Below are 16,436 nucleotides of genomic sequence, written 5' to 3'. Positions count from 1 at the left end.
ATACCTGGCGGGCGCTGCCTTAGGGGATGCGAAGCTGGTTCAGGTATCAGGGGCTACTGAACTGCGATGGACCCTAGGGATCATTTAATCCAAGGCCACTTGGGGATACAGACCACACATCACAGCAGGAAGGGACAGACCCAGGCCACCACCCTTTGCCCCACAACCGGCCTTCAATATTTTGTGCTTTGTTTGCTAACACCGTCCCCTGGAGAGGTTGTCACTGCGTGGAAAAGCCCTGGGAGGACAATGGCTGGACTTCTTACCTGTGGCCACCCAGGGTAAGGGCCGAGCTGTGACATGCACACGAGCTATTAGCTACAGATCCACTGTCCCCTGCAAGAAAGGAGAGACACTCCCGTGCTCTCAAAGGTCCCGAAATGCCCTCTGTACGCACAGGGTGCCGTGCTCACACCTGAACAATGTTCACAAAATCATAAAGGAACGTTCACTGAGCCCTTCCCACAGACCAGCACTGCTCATGGATCAATGCACCAGAAGCACCACATGCCTCCCATTTTCTGGATGAGACAACTAAGGCCCAGAAAAATCAGGTAACTGCCCAAGGCACGTGGCTGGTAAAACGTTAACCTAGACTGGCTCCAAAGGCTAAATTGGCAAAGGGCTCCGCCCCATCTCCAGTTGACTGATTTAAATCCCACATCCTTGTAATTCCAACTCTTAGGGCAAGCCCCACTCCTCCTTCAGACGGACAGACAGCATCTTGCTGGGGGTGCCCTGTCACCACCTCTTCTCCCAGGCCTTTGTGCCCAGTGTCCCCGGCCTGGGTGTGAGTGAACAATGCGGGCCAGTTAGAGGATTGACCGCTGGCCGCTGCTGCCCCCTACTGGACGGACTAGGCTCAACAACTCCCTTCACAGGGGCCCCCAACTCCAGACAGCTGCTGTGGGCAGGTCTGCACACAGCCAGCGATGAGGGGTCATCCCTCCCCACTGCTGGTCCGTGGCCTGCCAGGGCATGGGTGAGGGAGCTATGAGTGGCTTTTGCAGCCCCCTGAAGACACCCACCCCCCTACCCAGCCCCTCAGGGAGCCCTGGACTGGAGCTCTCCTTCATCCCGGGGGAGGGTTTCCACGCACATCTCCTCTGTCTTCCAGATATGTCCAGATTCCAAATCCCTGCCATCATGTCCACCGCCGATGCCCTGGCCCAAGCCATCGGCTTTCTCCTGAATCGTTACAGCAGCTTCCTACGCGTCTCCCTGGTTCTCTCCTCATCCCTACAGCCCACCCTGAGCTCACCTCTCTGCTCCAGACCCTCCAGGAACATCCCATCTCCCCCAGCAGAGTATCCAGCGTCCTTCCAGTGACCATTAAGCCCCTTCATGACACAGTCCCCATTCGCTCTGTCTCACTGCACTGCAGCCTGCCCCTCCCCCCCACACACGTCCTGGTTGGTCCTCACACACACCTGGCACGTTCCTTGTTCAGGGACCTCCGCGCCTGCTGTCCCGCTGGCCTGGGATGCCCTTCCCTCCGCTGTGCGCATGGCTGTCTCCTCTCTCTGTGTCGCTCAATGTCACCTCATCAAAGGAGCTCTCCTGATCCTCCCGCAGCAAACAGAAACGGCCGCCGAGCACTTTCCTTCGGAAAACACCGCACCCTCGGATAGCTTTGTCCGCTCCCCGTCTCCCCGCGCCACGTACAATCACCCCGAGTGTGGAGACCTTGCCTCTTTGGTTCGCTGCTGGGCCCCCACCACCAGGGCCTGCACCAGAGGGTCACTGGCTGAGTTCATGAATTGACCGGTCCTGATCACTCCTTTACCCTCCCCCTGGGGAGGCTTGCTGCCCAAGCATGCCTACTAGGAGGCCCGCCCTCTGTCTCTCCAAATCGTGCGTTGCTCTAAGGCCAGGTTGACTCTCACCTCCTCCAGGAAGTCCTCAGAATAAATCCCAAACCGCATTGATCTTCCTTCCTATGAACTCCTTCACCTGCCTTCCGTCTGTACTACCTCTCCCTCTGGCGTAGTCCAGGAAAAATACTCTCCCGATTCGTGACGAGTGGTCTAGTTGTCTTGTCGACACATCATAAAACCTAGGGAGGAGAGACTGTGTGGTTTTAGTCTCTCCACGCTCTTAAAGGGTTGGGAACACATCGCTTCTCGGCCTTCTGGCCAAGATCAAGTGTCAAAGGTTGGGAACACAGAAGGCATTGAGCGCACACTCGTTAAAGGTGATAACTCTTTATTTTGTCCCGCCCTCCACACGTGGAAAGTCCCAAACCCAGAAGGGGTGGACTCCCACTCAGGGGGAGTCCTCCTTAGCAATGGGTGGCCCGGATCCCTGCAACCCCGGGCCGTCTGGCAAGGCTCCGGGGAGAGCGAGCCCCCTCTTCTTTCCCATTTCTCCCCACAATGGCAGAACCGCCGAGGCAACGGAATTCCCACCGCGTGATGGACTAGCCCCGTGGCCCATCGTTCTGCAGGGAAGGACCAGATCAGCAGAACTACAAGTTCCCAAGTGCACTTTTGTATGAAACCAGTGTCCCCTCCTCTCTATGTCCCCTCTTTGATCCCACCCAACTTTGCCCTCGGGGAGTCTGAACCACCCACAGAGGCTCCGCGGCGGCGCTGCTCTCTCCCTGCCCAGCTGGGCGTAGACATCCACCTCCCTGACCGAAAGATGTCCTCGGTCACCTCGGTTGGTGCCTGGAAATTCTCGGCGACCCCGGGGCTTTCTAATTGCCTCCAGACGCGGAGGCCCCGGACCTCTCATACTGCACTCCAGCTGGAGCCCCCCCAGTGCTCTCCTCCAGCAGACATGGGGGTACAGCTGAGGACACAGCCCATACCCAAGAATGGCAGCCTCTCAGAGAAGGTGGGAATCAGTGAGGACGGCAAACGGCGAGCCGATTTAGAAGATAGGATACGTGGGGAACGGCTGCTCGCCTCGGGAGTCTATGGTAGAAAGTACAGATGATTCTGATTGTTGACTTGTTCTCGCTTCCCCTCCGCCCGCCTCCCCTCTTGCCCCCAACAGAGAGGGGGGCTGTGAGCAGAATACATTTGAATGGCAAAATAATTTATGCTTAATTAAGGTGCTGGATTTAAAATTAGAAGTTTAAATGCATAATCACATGGATTGTTTAATCTCATTGTTTTGCCACGCGTTAGCCACAACCCTTTTAGATGTCTGCGACACGGGGACCTGCCCCCTCTTCCGAGCCTCCCTCTCCTCTCCTTTCTATAAACCAGGCCAAATTAATCTTCCTAAAACCCCACTCCGGTCATTTCGCACACGTCCGCTCAATAATTGAGTAGTTGTCCATAATAGCCAATCGCTGGCACTCAGGACCCTGCACGGGGACCCAAGCCCTTTTCTCGTAGCACCACATCCCCGCACACCTATCCCCATCCCCCCATCCCCCGGCCCGTCTACACACCTAGTGGCCCGTCCACATCCCTCTGCTCCCTCTCCTCCTCCCTCTGGGAGGGAGCCCTGCTACCTACCCGAATCCTGCCTGTTCCATAAGAATCTTTTTAATGAAAAAAAGCCACCTGCCTGTGAATCCTCCGATAATTACAACAAGAAGTCATCTGCCCCTGCCCTGCCACCACCCCTGCTTGGGCTGAACAAGTTACGAGTTCTACCTAGCTGGCCCCGGAACCAGGAGCCTTGCTCTCCAAGCCTTTCCGTGGCCTACAGTAGGGGCTCCCTGACGATGCTTTTGGAGCAAGGATTTCTGAAAAAGAAGCCATGTCCCTCCTTACTCCTCCCTGATAGACCAGAGGAGAGTAAGATGTGATGGGCTCCGAGCGGGATGCTTCCTCCACCGTAGGCGCCACAAAAACCCACGGGCTCGCGGTGTCTTCTATCAATTTTCTCTTTGCTCCTAATCAACCTCTCCCGTTGGCCACAACAGATATTTCTAACATTCATGCTATGTTCACACGCCCTCCCCAGCCTCCTCTCCCCTCTCTCAGCCACAGGTTCTCACTGTTATCTCACCCAGGGACAAGACACCATTAGAACTCTGCCCCCACGGATCCAGACTCCGGGGGCAAGCTTACCTCATCTTTGGGGCATCTCTCCAATCCTCTCTCACCAGCCCCTCACCAGCCCCTCTGCTCTGTCACCAGCCCCGTGTCCATCACGTACGTCCCCTTTCTGGAGTATTTTCAATGTTTCTCTCTATATAAGGCTTTACCTCCTAGAATATAAAATGCTCACACGTTTGCATTTCACAATTACAGGTCCATCCTTGTGAAGGTTAATTTTATGTGCCAACTTGATTGACCCAGATATCTGGTTCAACATTACTCCTGTGTGTGTCTCTGATGGTGTTTTCAGACGAGATTCGCATTTGAACCCAGAAGCTGGGTAAAGGCTGCCCTCCTCAGTGTGGACGGGCTTCCTCCGCTCTGCTGAGGATGTGAATAAAGCCCAGCGGCCCAGGAAGGGAGAAGTTATTTTCTCCGCCCGAGTGGCCGAGCTGGGACATTGGTCACTCCGCCTACCCCCCACCTGTCAGTCTGGAACTTGCCCCAGTGGTTATCAGGTCTTTAGACTCAGACTGGAAACACAGCACCAAGTTTCCTGGGTCTCCAGCTGGCCAACCACGGATTATAGGGCTCTTCGGCCTTCATAATCACATGAGCTAATTCCTTGCAATAACTCCAGAGTGCTAGTTGGGTGATTGGAATGTGCCATGGCACTGGGCGAGGGCACCATCAAGGTTCCGTCTCGCCAAGTAGATGGTATGGCCTGTGGGTCTTTACTATTTGGAATCCAGAGACCAGAAGTCCTCTCCCCGGGGCAGGGTTTGGCGTTAGCATTTTGTCTCTTGTCTTTTGCTGATCAACCCCCTTCTGTCTCCTTCTTGGATGTATTGATCCATCCAGCCATCTTAGAGCTTAATCTTGCTGACCGGAAAACCATTTCTATGTAAACTATTTCTATTGTGTATTCTCTTCTGAAAGAAATAGGTGCTTGTACCAAAACATGCAACAAAGTGAGCAGAATAAAATAAAATGCATCCTTCAAGTCTTTAAATAAATGCATATTTTTACAAATATTGGTTCACCATCTGCGTTGTATTGAAACAAGATTTTCACTAACAATAAACTGTAAATGAATTTCCATGCCATTAAATGCTCTACCATCACAGCATTTTTATGGCTTTGTACAACTCTACGAATCAATGTACCATAATTTATTTGGCCAATTCCCTATTGTTGGCTATTTGGGCTATTTCCAATGACCCTCCCAAAGAGAAATCTCACTACAGAAATGGCTTGCAATTATCCAAGTGACACTATTTCAGCTTCAACAATTTTAAGATCTAATATCCACTGAGGACTATTTCTTCACCATCCCCCCTGTTCCCTTGGTCTTAACTCCCACACAGCATCACATTTCTAATTACACTGTCCCTTTGTACCTTCTGGGGAAGCTCTTGTTTCTTACGCTTCCCTCGAAGTCTTCTAAACTAGCTCAGTCGTGTATTCTTTTTTTAAAAAAAATAGCTTTTTCAGGGGCGCCTGGGTGGCTCAGTTGGTTAAGCGTCCAACTTTTCATCTCTGCTCAGATCATGATCTCGTGGTTTGTGAGATCAAGCCCCATATCAGGTTCTGTGCCTGCTTGGGATTCTGTCTCTCCCTCTCTCTGCCCCTCCCCGCTTGTAGTCTCTCTGTCTCTCTCAAAATAAATAAATAAACTTTAAAAAATTAGTTTTTCAGCATGATTGCAAAAGCAATCATCTCACTGTGGAAAACAGAAAATACAGATAAAAATCTAAAACATCTCATTTAGAGATAACCACTGTGAATGCTTGAATTCCGTCTTCCCAATCTTTCTCTAAGGATAATATCATACATACTTTATCAAAAATAAATTCACACTAGACATCCTGACCTCCAGAAGTTTTTTTTACCCACTGGAAGTGTTTGTAAATGCCCCTTTTCTTATAGTCACTTCAACACACAAACACACAAGTTTTTGAAACTTTGCCAATCTAATATCATGTTTTAATTTGCATTGTTTGGAATACTCATGAAGTTTAACATCACTTTAAGTGATTTATTGGCATTTTAACTTATTTTTTGTGAAATGTCCATAAATATTCTTGGCTCTTTTTGCATTGGAGATTGGATTGTGCTTATTGACTCTTAAGAAGCCCTTTACATATGAAGGTTTGTTCATCTTTCATATTTCCCACAAGTGTTTTTCCCATTTGTTTTTAGGGCTTTTTGATATTTAGAAATTTAATGCTACTTGTTTGGGCAAATCTATCTTCTTCCAGATTCTACCTTCCTTTTAATATTTAGGGAGACCTTCTTCATCTCAAGGTAATAAAAATATGTATCTATAATCTCCTTTAATGGTCACATGGTTTTATTTTCCTTATTTATTTTTTAATATAATTCATTGCCAAATTGGCTAACATACAGTGTGTACAAGGTGCTCTTGGTTTTGGGGGTAGATTCCCGGGATTCATCGCTTACTCTTTTTAATTTTTTTAATGTTTATTTATTTTTGAGAGAGAGCATGAATCGGGGAGGGTCGGAGAGAGAGGGAGACACAGAATTGGAAGTAGGCTCCAGGCTCTGAGCTGTCAGCACAGAGCCCGACGCAGGGCTTGAAGTCACCGACTGTGAAATCATGACCTGAGCCGAAGTCAGACACTCAACCGACTGAACCACCCAGGCGCCCCCATCGCTTACTCTTAAATACAGAGAACAAACTGAGGGTTGATGGGACGGGGGAGAAGGGAAAATGGGTGATGGGCATTGAGAATAGCACGTGTTGGGATGAGCACTGGGTGTCATTTTCCTTATTCGAACTTTTAAATCATCTGGAGTTTCTCTTGGTGTATCAGAGTACAGACTTGATGTTTTGCTTTTCTAATTATCTCAATTCTATTTATTCAAATCCTTCTTTTCCTGATGCCTTAAGTGCCTGTATTTCATATTCTAAACCCACTTATTGGTTCTGCCTCCGAACTTTGTATTCCCTTCCATTGATCTTCTGTAGAATCTTCTGCCAATACCACATTTCAAGAATTACCGTAGCTTCCTGGACATTCTAATGAATTTCTTTTTCCAGGATTCTCTCCTCCATACCCTGCCCAATTTTCTAACTTTGCTGGAATATAAATAAGCTATTTTTTTTTCATTTTGGAAGGGCAATAGACCAGCTTACTGAACATTTCCAGCAGTTCAAGTGAATATTTTTTCGGTTGACTCTCTCGGGTTTTCCAAATAACTGCATCATCTGCAGATAATAACTGGTCATTCTGATTTATTTAAAGGTATTTATTGTTCTTATTTCTTTTTCTGCTTATCACACTGGCTAAAACTTCTCGAGCAATGTAGAATACTGTCAGAGGTCTCGGCGACGTGCTTCCGTATGCAAAACTTGAACTCATGCGATGCTTCTGGCCTCCCTCTCATCTCACATCTTTTTCCTTGGGAGCATTTTATTGGTATCTTCGGGAAGAAGAACTCGCTTCCATAGCTCAGCCCTTTCTGGATTCTCTTTGGGTCTGCCTATCTGAGAGGGTGCTCTTTGACCTCTCTGCTTCCTGGGAAGGTCAGTGCCACCTGGGTGTGGGTGGAGAAAGGAAGGTCAGAGTGACCAGTGACTGTGCATCTTGCTTAATTCGGGGATTGCCAGCCAGCTTCTCTGGCTTCAGATCTGAAGCCACCTTCTTCAGTTGGCTTTATCATCATGAAGCTGACATTTTGAGCCGTATCTCTTTGATGTCTCCACTCAACTGATTCCAAACTGAGACAGGGAAGAAGTGATGATACAAGCTTGCCTGTTTTGTTCTTGACCATGGTAAAAATATCTCTGTTCCAGCATCACGCATGAGGCTGCTTGTTACTTTTAGAAGAATAACCCCTACCACGTAGGAAAATGTTCTTTAATTCTAGCTTACTAGAGGTTTTAGTAAGAAATGGGTGTTAGGGGGGTGCCTGGGTGGCTCAGTCGGTTAAGCGTCCGACTTCAGCTCAGGTCACGATCTCACGGTCCGTGAGTTCGAGCCCCGCATCGGGCTCTGGGCTGATGGCTCGGAGCCTGGAGCCTGCTTCCGGTTCTGTGTCTCCCTCTCTCTCTGCCCCTCCCCCATTCATGCTCTGTCTCTCTCTGTCTCAAAAATAAAAATAAAAATAAAAATAAATGTTAAAAAAAAATTTTAAAAAAAATGGGTGTTAGATGCCATAAAACTTTATTTTAGCATCTATTGAGATCATTATATCGCTTCTCTTTTGACATATTCTGAAGTAAAGTGTATTAGTAGATTTTTTTAAGTTAAACAAATTTTGCAGTCCACGATACACCCCACTTGGTCTTATGTATTATTCTTTCAATGCATTGGTGGATTTGATCTGTGGACATTTTACTTGGATTTTTTACAATTATATTTGTAATTGATGTTTGTCTACCTTTGTTTGTTGTTCCTGTTATGATTATTATCGTGTTTGTGGTGCTTTATCTCGGCCTTTTGCAAGCACTTCTTTAACAGAATGTTTTTAGTTTCACCAACAAAATTGACGTGCTTTGGTTCTCTACCCTCTCCTTATTTCGTTTTTATTTCGTTTCATTTTCCCCCAAAAATCACTCATTGCATTAAGACTCTCAGATGAGTTAAAATATATTCTTCCTGGGGCGCCTGGGTGGCGCAGTCGGTTAAGCGTCCGACTTCAGCCAGGTCACGATCTCGCGGTCCATGAGTTCGAGCCCCACGTCGGGCTCTGGGCTGATGGCTCGGAGCCTGGAGCCTGTTTCTGATTCTGTGTCTCCCTCTCTCTCTGCCCCTCCCCCGTTCATGCTCTGTCTCTCTCTGTCCCAAAAATAAATAAACGTTGAAAAAAAATTTTTTTTTAAATAAAAAAATATATATATTCTTCCTGAAGATTTAAAACTACGTTCTATATCTGGATATAGCCTCTTTCTCCCTAAGATTATGTATTTGCACTTGTCCTCTTAGCATTTTGTTGCCAAGAGGTACTTTTTAATACTGTCTCTTCAAAATAATGTTGAGGTTTTAAATTATCTTCACTACTCTTCTATCTATTCTGCGTCATACTCTCCTAAATCTACTAGTCTGCTTTTCAGGGTTTAATTTTATATTGGTGTTGAAGTGAATGTTTAGTCCGATTTACCTTCTTTCTTGTTTGATAATAAAAGCATCGAAGGCTAGAAATTTTCTTCTGAGGATGGCTTTGGCCACCTCCAGTAAACTTTGCTATACCTCGCCCTTGTCATCCGTCTGAAACAATTTCTCATCACTGACTTATAACCTGTGAGCTACTCATTAACAAATGCTTTCGTTTGTTTCCAATACCCAAGTGCTACAACCATCTTTGCTTGCCCTAAAGATATTGTCATATTTTCATTTTATCCACTTTCGTGGTCGGAGAATATAAACACACGTCTCTGGAAATCTATTAATGTTTTCTGTATGGCCTTCCGTGGATGCGAACAAATGTCTGCGCAACAACACATGTTGCAGGGACATTTGAAAAGACCACGTGTTGTCAATTTACATACTGCAGGGTGCGACATGGATCTACTACGTCTATTTATTTACTAAATAATAACGGACTGCCTGGGACATTGGGCAGCTTCCTACTGATTACTGTCCAGTCTCGTCCTGGTTGAGACGTGTTTATCTTCACACCGCGATTCCATCACAAAGTCTCGTGTCCGCTTTTCCACTGGGCTGCCTACCTTTTGCTAATTGATTTGCAGGGTCTCCCTTTGTGGTGGGATTTCGAGATTTCAGACCACTACAAGTGAGTTTCCCACAAGTTACGAGTCAATGAGAGAGAAAGGAGAAGACTGGACAATCTTGGAAACACCAAATATCACCCAAAGCAGATGCTGGTTGGCTGACAGGTGGACCTTTGAAACATGGGGTCTACAAGATGACCTAAGGGACCCCTCAGCCCTGAATCGGTCCCCATGGGGATTCCTGGTATTCATAATGGAAAGCCCACTGTTCTTAATCTGTCTCGGGTGGACAATACTGTCATCCATACTCCACCTCTCCCACCCCATCGTTTTTTGGTTTCAAAGTATGAATAAACTCTCAACAAAAGCTCTTGGGAATATTTCTGCCTTGTGTGTGTTTCAGTCGCTTTTTTCTTTGAAACAGTCCATTTCTATCTTTTTTATATTGTGAGGTACAAGATGCGTATGGAAAAGTTACACACACACACACACACACATACACAACATAACAGCTCAATGAATTACCACAAACACCCTTGTAACCACCAAGCAGTTCAAGAAGGAAAACATTGCCTGAAGTCTCTCTATGCCCCTTCCCAAGCACTGCCTCCTCTTTCTCTTGAAAAGACAATCATTGGGGAGCCTGGGTGACTCAGTTGGTTAAGCGTCCGACTTCGGCTCAGGTCCTGATCTTGTGGTTCATGAGTCTGCACCCCGCATCAGACTCTGTGGTGACAGCTCAGAGCCTGGAGCCTGCTGCGGATTCTGTCTCCCTCTCTCTGTCCCTCCCCTGCTTGCACTCTGTCTGTCTCTCTCTCTCTCTCAAAAATAAACACTAAAACAATTTTTTAAGAAAAAGCAATCACTATCTTAATTTCCATCTGTATAGTTTGCCTTTGCCTATTTCCAAATTTTATGTAAATGGTGTCCCATGGTATTTGTTCTCTTATATCTGGCAACTTTCATTTACTCAACATTATGGTTGTGAGAGTCGAGCACTTGTCCCAAGTAACTGTGGAGTATCCTCCCTCGTTACTCTACATGTCCCTTTCAGGAATACACCACATGTTATCTGTCTGTTCTACGGTGGATGACATCTGCATTGTTCCTAGTTTGAAATGGCTGATGTGGGAAGCATTTCTGAAGCAGGCATGACTGTCCTCCTGAGAAGCCACTCTGCCCACAGGTGCCGGGCATCAGGAACAGAGGGTGACGTGAGACACTGGTGTTCTGGGTGCACTCTTGTTCTCAGGGCCCCTCTCCGAACATGCTGAGGCAGGATCACCCCAGGGCTCCTTCTCTGCGTTCCCTTCCACTCACACCCACCGTGAGCTGGCCAGCCCGTCCCCAGTCTTGCCTGCTCGACTTGCCGAAGGAATCGCTCAAACTTTTTGCCCTCGTGATGCATTCTGCCCTAAGTTCAACCACTGACAGATCGTCTCCATTTTTCTCCTTTTCCTTCATGTCTAAGTTTATCTGAGATGGGAGGAGTTAAAATTTGGAAGCAGATTCCTGTCTCAAACTGCCCTTCCGCGCCCTCAAAGTGACTTTACGCTGTCCGCTTTCCATCAGGTTGATTTTCACACTTACTTCTCGGAGGGCAGACTTTTCACTTGCCATCACTATGCTTGACAGATGCATCACTGTCACCCGGCCAATGACACTGATGCACGTAATTAGCTGTGAGACTTAATAAGCTGTGATCCTGGCGGTCCAGTCTCTTGCTTAGGGGAACACCATCCGGCAACCAAAGATTTTGCCTTTTTTTCTTTTTTTTCTTTAAACGATGCCTCTCTTCATCCCCTTCTCACATACGTGATACTTGCTCCTAGACCTTCTTCTCCCAAAGTTCCCCCAATACTCCTGGTCCCTGCCTTGCCCTTGTGCATTTCTGCTTCCCTCCCGCTGTTTCCTCATTTTTTCTCCCAAGACTCCATCTGGAAAAAAGACCAAAGAACAGAAAGGAAAGATGAGGGAGAAACAGACTACAAGAGAGCAGAATAGGGTCTGCAGGGAGGGGGTCAGACAGCCAAGATGCTCGACCAGGGAGTTTTAAGAAACACACCTAGACGGGCGCCTGGGTGGCTCAGTCAGTGAAGCGTCCGACTCTTACTTTCAGCTCAGGTCATGATCTCATGGTTCATGAGTTCAAGCCCCACATCCTGCTGTCAGCATGGAGCCTGCCTGGGATTCTCTCTCTCCCTCTCTCTCTCTCTCTGACCCTCCTCCGCTCTCTCAAAATAAATGAACTTCAAAAAAATTTTTAAAAAAAGAAGAAGCACCCGTAGACCGCACATATTTGCACCTTAGCTTTGCCACTTAGCCACAACGGGACTCCAAGAAAATTGTCTCACCACTCGGTTTCCTCCTCTGCCGGGTGGTGATAATGGTAGACCTGCCGTCCAAGACTGTTGCAAAGGGAAAACGAGTTTATACATGCAACACCTTTCGACGCGTGCCTGGTGTGTGTCACGAACAATATCATCAGTGTGGAGTATATAGTCCCCTAGACTCCCAGCACATCGAGAAGTGCCTGGCAGACGCTAGGGCTCAAAAAGTGTTTATTGAATGAAACTCGTTTGTTTGTTATTTTGTCTTTGAGAGTTACATTAATGGAAACGTCTGCATCTCCAATTGTACAACCCCATTTTTGTGCCATCATAAATCAAGCCCCAACAGGAAAAAAAAAAAAAAAACCCTCGCAAAAGTTGTAAATGGCTTTCATCACATCTCGTTTGTGCCCATATCCCATTGCGTTGTTTCAAGCCTTCGAAAACACAAAGGAAATGAAAGAGCCCTCTGTTTTCCCCTTGCACAAAGAGCTGCCCATAAAGACCACATAACAATGCCACTTTACAAAGTGGCTCCCCGTGGCCCAGTAGGTTGATGGGCAAGCCAGTCCCGCCACACCACGGAAAATACATTCACACAAATGTCCTGGTTGAAACCATCGAGCCCGAAAAGCTATGAAAAACCCATTAGAAAGGGATACAGAGGAAACTTCAGCCAAATTAAAAGGCTTCTGACCGCAGGGAGAAGCATCTACATTGCCGGAGACCGTGGAGTCAGGCTGCAGGCACCAGAGAGAGGGCAGAACGGAATGGGAGACAGACGGGAGCGTGGCCTGGAGGGGGCCCCAGGGCAACCCCGAGCTGGGAGCATCCACAGCTGGATTTAAAGGTGAGGTATGAACCAAGGGCGCTGGGGACCTAACGTGGGGAACACGCATGTCAGAGGAGCGGCTCTCTAGAACTTCAGGAAATAGCGGGGGCATTTCAGGCTCAAAGAAGAAATCAGTCTCAGAAGCGGATCCGTGTCAGGGTCACTTTGAATGCATCTGGATATGCCCAGTGCCTGTCGCTTCCCCTGAGTTCGCAAGGAGGTCTGAGAATTTGGGACCCAGCGTTTCTCCCAGACCGTGACCCTCCACTGGCAACCTCGTCTCACTGACGTTCAACCCTCACACGGTGCTGAGACCAAATGGGACCCAAACTGCATCCATTTACTTATTAAGCATTGTTATTTTGCTGCAAGAGAATTACAAACCAAGCCAAAACCAAAACCCAATTTTTTTTGTTTCAAGTTCTACGGCTGGCGGTCTCTGAAGGCATGCCAGGGGGGCTCTGCACCGTCCAACTTCTGCACCTGACCTCATTTGGATGCAAACCCCCATGACGTGGAAATCTCCAGATAATGTTTGTGCTTTTCTGTGACGACCTGTGTTACTAGTTCCCAACCAAACACATTTGCAAACAAACTGACGTGAGTCACGTACAGTATATCACTGAAAATACGTGAATTGTGGTGCCCTCTGATGCTTATTTAAACACTAAACTAGAACAACGGAGCGACCTTTATCTGATTCAGAGAAAGCCAGGATCTGTCTACTACTGATTGCTTAAACACAGTCTGCACCTTTCAAGGACACTCACTGAAGGAGGTAGTCATGTATAAGATTTCCAAGAAGTGAAGGGGCCAGTACTGGTTCTGGGCTCCTTCCTCCTCAAATAACGTCAGGCTGCGGGGCACTGAGGCAGGGTGGGCAGTGGAGGGGGTGGGCCACATGGGTTAATCAAAAAAGGAGAGGTAAAGCGAGATTCGAAGAGTTCACACTGAAATAAAGAAATTCGTGTTGCCTTAAATACAATTTGCGTTAGTTACATTTCAATTCCTAATTTATACATGGCGGGGTTGATAAAGAATTGCATTATAACAAAATTAGCCCGAATAATTAGCATAGTGTATGTGCTACTGATTAAACACCCAGCAGACAGCGTGGTAATTAAGATCGGAGAGTGCCGTATTTTGAGCTTTGTCATCGTATTATCTGCCTAACGAGTGCTTCATTTTTACCTCCCTTCTGATTTGAAGTTTGATAGCAATCTCTGATAATTCTCGGGTTTTTTTCTTTAAATCGCCTCACCCAAATTCCAGTAATTTCTCTCTGGCCGCTACCCTCCTTCACTTTGTATTAACACAAACAGCCTTGGTGTTAAATTTTTTTCTAAATGTAAGGCGTTTGAGGCTGCCAAGCATCTGTGCTTGGAGATTCAGGTTCAAAAGTCTCTCTCAAAAACCCACAATTCTTGGGCTGAAGAAGGAGCCAGGGGCCAACCACACTCTCTGTGACTTGGGTCAGACATCTGAACCCGAGGCTGATCCGCTGAGTGAAGATCTCACTTCTGGGCAAAGTCCGTTGCCAGGGACTCCCAAGATGTCTCCATCAGGGCCCATTTTTTCGGTCCCTGTGACACTGGATGGCAGTCCCTCGAGTGGCCGTGGCTCCTTGCTCACTGAGGACCCCAGCCCATGATGCCACTGCTCCGTGGTTGAGCTGCTCACTCAACATACAGTGAGATTTTATCGTGGAGGGCAAAAATTCAATTGCCAAAGACCAGAAGGCTCAGGGGGTTCATCCACAGTCTTTATTACAGGCTGAGCCACCTCTGTCCCATCTCTTTAGACTATTGGGACATGTCCGTGACTTTAAAGGTAGAGAGAACACACTACCTACGCTTTCAGCCGCAAGCCACTCATGAAGAGCGCGTAAGGAATCAAGACAGAAAGTCTGGTGGTTGGCGGCCCAGAGCTGAGGCAAAGGTTCAGAAATGTCATCGAGAAGCCATCTCTTTCCCTCCTGTTCCCTTCCCCTCAGGGGGTCCTTCGTCTCATGACTGCCCCCTGGCTGTTAAGACAGCGGCCACGTCTCCACACATCATATCCATGTTCAAGGGAAGAAGGAAAGGGGACCGCCCGCTACCGCTTCTCCATTCAACCAGTTTCAGGACAGAATCTCACTCCTGCTAAAAGAAGACGCTGTTCCACAGGACCTACGAGAGCTCTCTTTTAAAATAGCGTCCCTTTGCACTTGTCAGGATGAGCACTGGGCGTTGCACGTAAGCGATGAATCACGGGAATCTACCCCAAAACCAAGAGCGCGCCGTACACACTGTATGTGAGCCAACTTGACGGTAAATTATATTTAGAAATAAAAGTAAAATAAAATAACGTCCCTTTTCCCTCTTCCCCCACTTACCAACAAGTCTGCTGCCCCACCTCTAGAATAACCCGTAACTGAGGCCCTCAGGGAAGACGGATTCCCAGCACCCCGTGAAGGAAGAGGCTGCCAACCACTGGCCCTCCCCAGCAGCTGCAACTGAGCCAGGTTTGTTCTATTTATAGCAACGCCCACAGTCCTCTGCGAACAGCTGTTACCGTTGGACTCAGTTGAGAAGAAGAGAAGTCTGGTCAGTACGCAAACCGCACGACAACGTCCAACCCTGATGGCCTTCCCGATTACGCACTCAACTCAGGTTTAGTGAAGAGATTAAAGTCTGCCCTGGACGCCAGGGATGAGGAGAGAGTGAGCCACTTGGTCTGTGCTGAAGTGAGGCATGTGGACGTCGTGATGGAACTGGACGAAAGACCCCTCGGCCCAGCCGCCCCCCACCCCACCGTGTGCTCGTAGGTAACCGCAATGCATCTGAAACTCAACTCCGCCTCTTGAGCGCGTGGGAGGGCTGGGCTTGAAAAAGGCACATGAGCGGTGCTTGGCCGCCTGGTTCCTGTTTATACACACACACTGTGCGTATCTGTGTGTGTTGCTGTGCATCCATTAGCACACGATTCAAAGGACTTAGAAAGAGGAAAAGTAATCCATGGCACCCCCCGTGCTTACAAGGCACCTGTTTTCAGTTTTGCCCTGACTTTGCATGTGTAAATTTCCCCGACTTATGACCACGCGGTAGGCGTGACTGCCTTCTGCTCTGTTGAGTTACTATATCTAAAGTATTTGCCACGGCGCTGCATAGCCTTCTGAATTTCGATCACCTATTGAGGTGATGAATCCCAAAATGCTTAAACCAAATGCCTACAAGAGGGGAATATTTGTTTCCATTTTCACTACTGTCAATAATGCTGTAACTGGCGTCTTTAGTAGCCTCTGGATGGCTTTTTTCTTATTCAGGGTATATCCTTAAAATAAATTCTTGGGAGCGGTATTACTGGAAGAAGGACAAAAAAATCACCGAAGTATTTCCTGAAAGGGTGTCTATTCCCCCTGCCGGTGAGGGTGTCCCGCTGCACCCTGAGCATTGCTGGTGACGAATATCTATCCTTAAGCCACCAACACAAGTGTGCCCTTGTCACATCCACAGCCCGCCTGCCTATCTTTTCTTTACCGCTCAGGACAAAGTCTTATCCGTAGGGTTTTGTCTTTCTTCGTAGACCCCTTCCCA

The 16,436-nt window shown here is 47.7% G+C and overlaps 1 protein-coding gene across 1 annotated transcript in view; it reads left to right on the top strand.

The window, feature by feature from the left end:
- The first annotated feature begins 2,643 nt into the window (after positions 1–2,643).
- ASB18 (ankyrin repeat and SOCS box containing 18) overlaps positions 2,644–16,436 on the top strand; it is a 72,399-nt gene continuing 58,606 nt past the window's right edge. The window contains exons 1-2 of the mRNA XM_023259849.2: positions 2,644–2,923; positions 15,432–15,655. Coding sequence (XP_023115617.2) covers positions 2,644–2,923; positions 15,432–15,655 — 504 coding nt within the window. The remainder of the gene's footprint in view (positions 2,924–15,431; positions 15,656–16,436) is intronic.

Source organism: Felis catus, chromosome C1 (genome assembly GCF_018350175.1).
Source record: "Felis catus isolate Fca126 chromosome C1, F.catus_Fca126_mat1.0, whole genome shotgun sequence".
Taxonomy (NCBI): domain Eukaryota; kingdom Metazoa; phylum Chordata; class Mammalia; order Carnivora; family Felidae; genus Felis; species Felis catus.
Note: the sequence above shows the minus strand (reverse complement) of the source record. Positions and strands in the feature narration are given on the sequence as shown.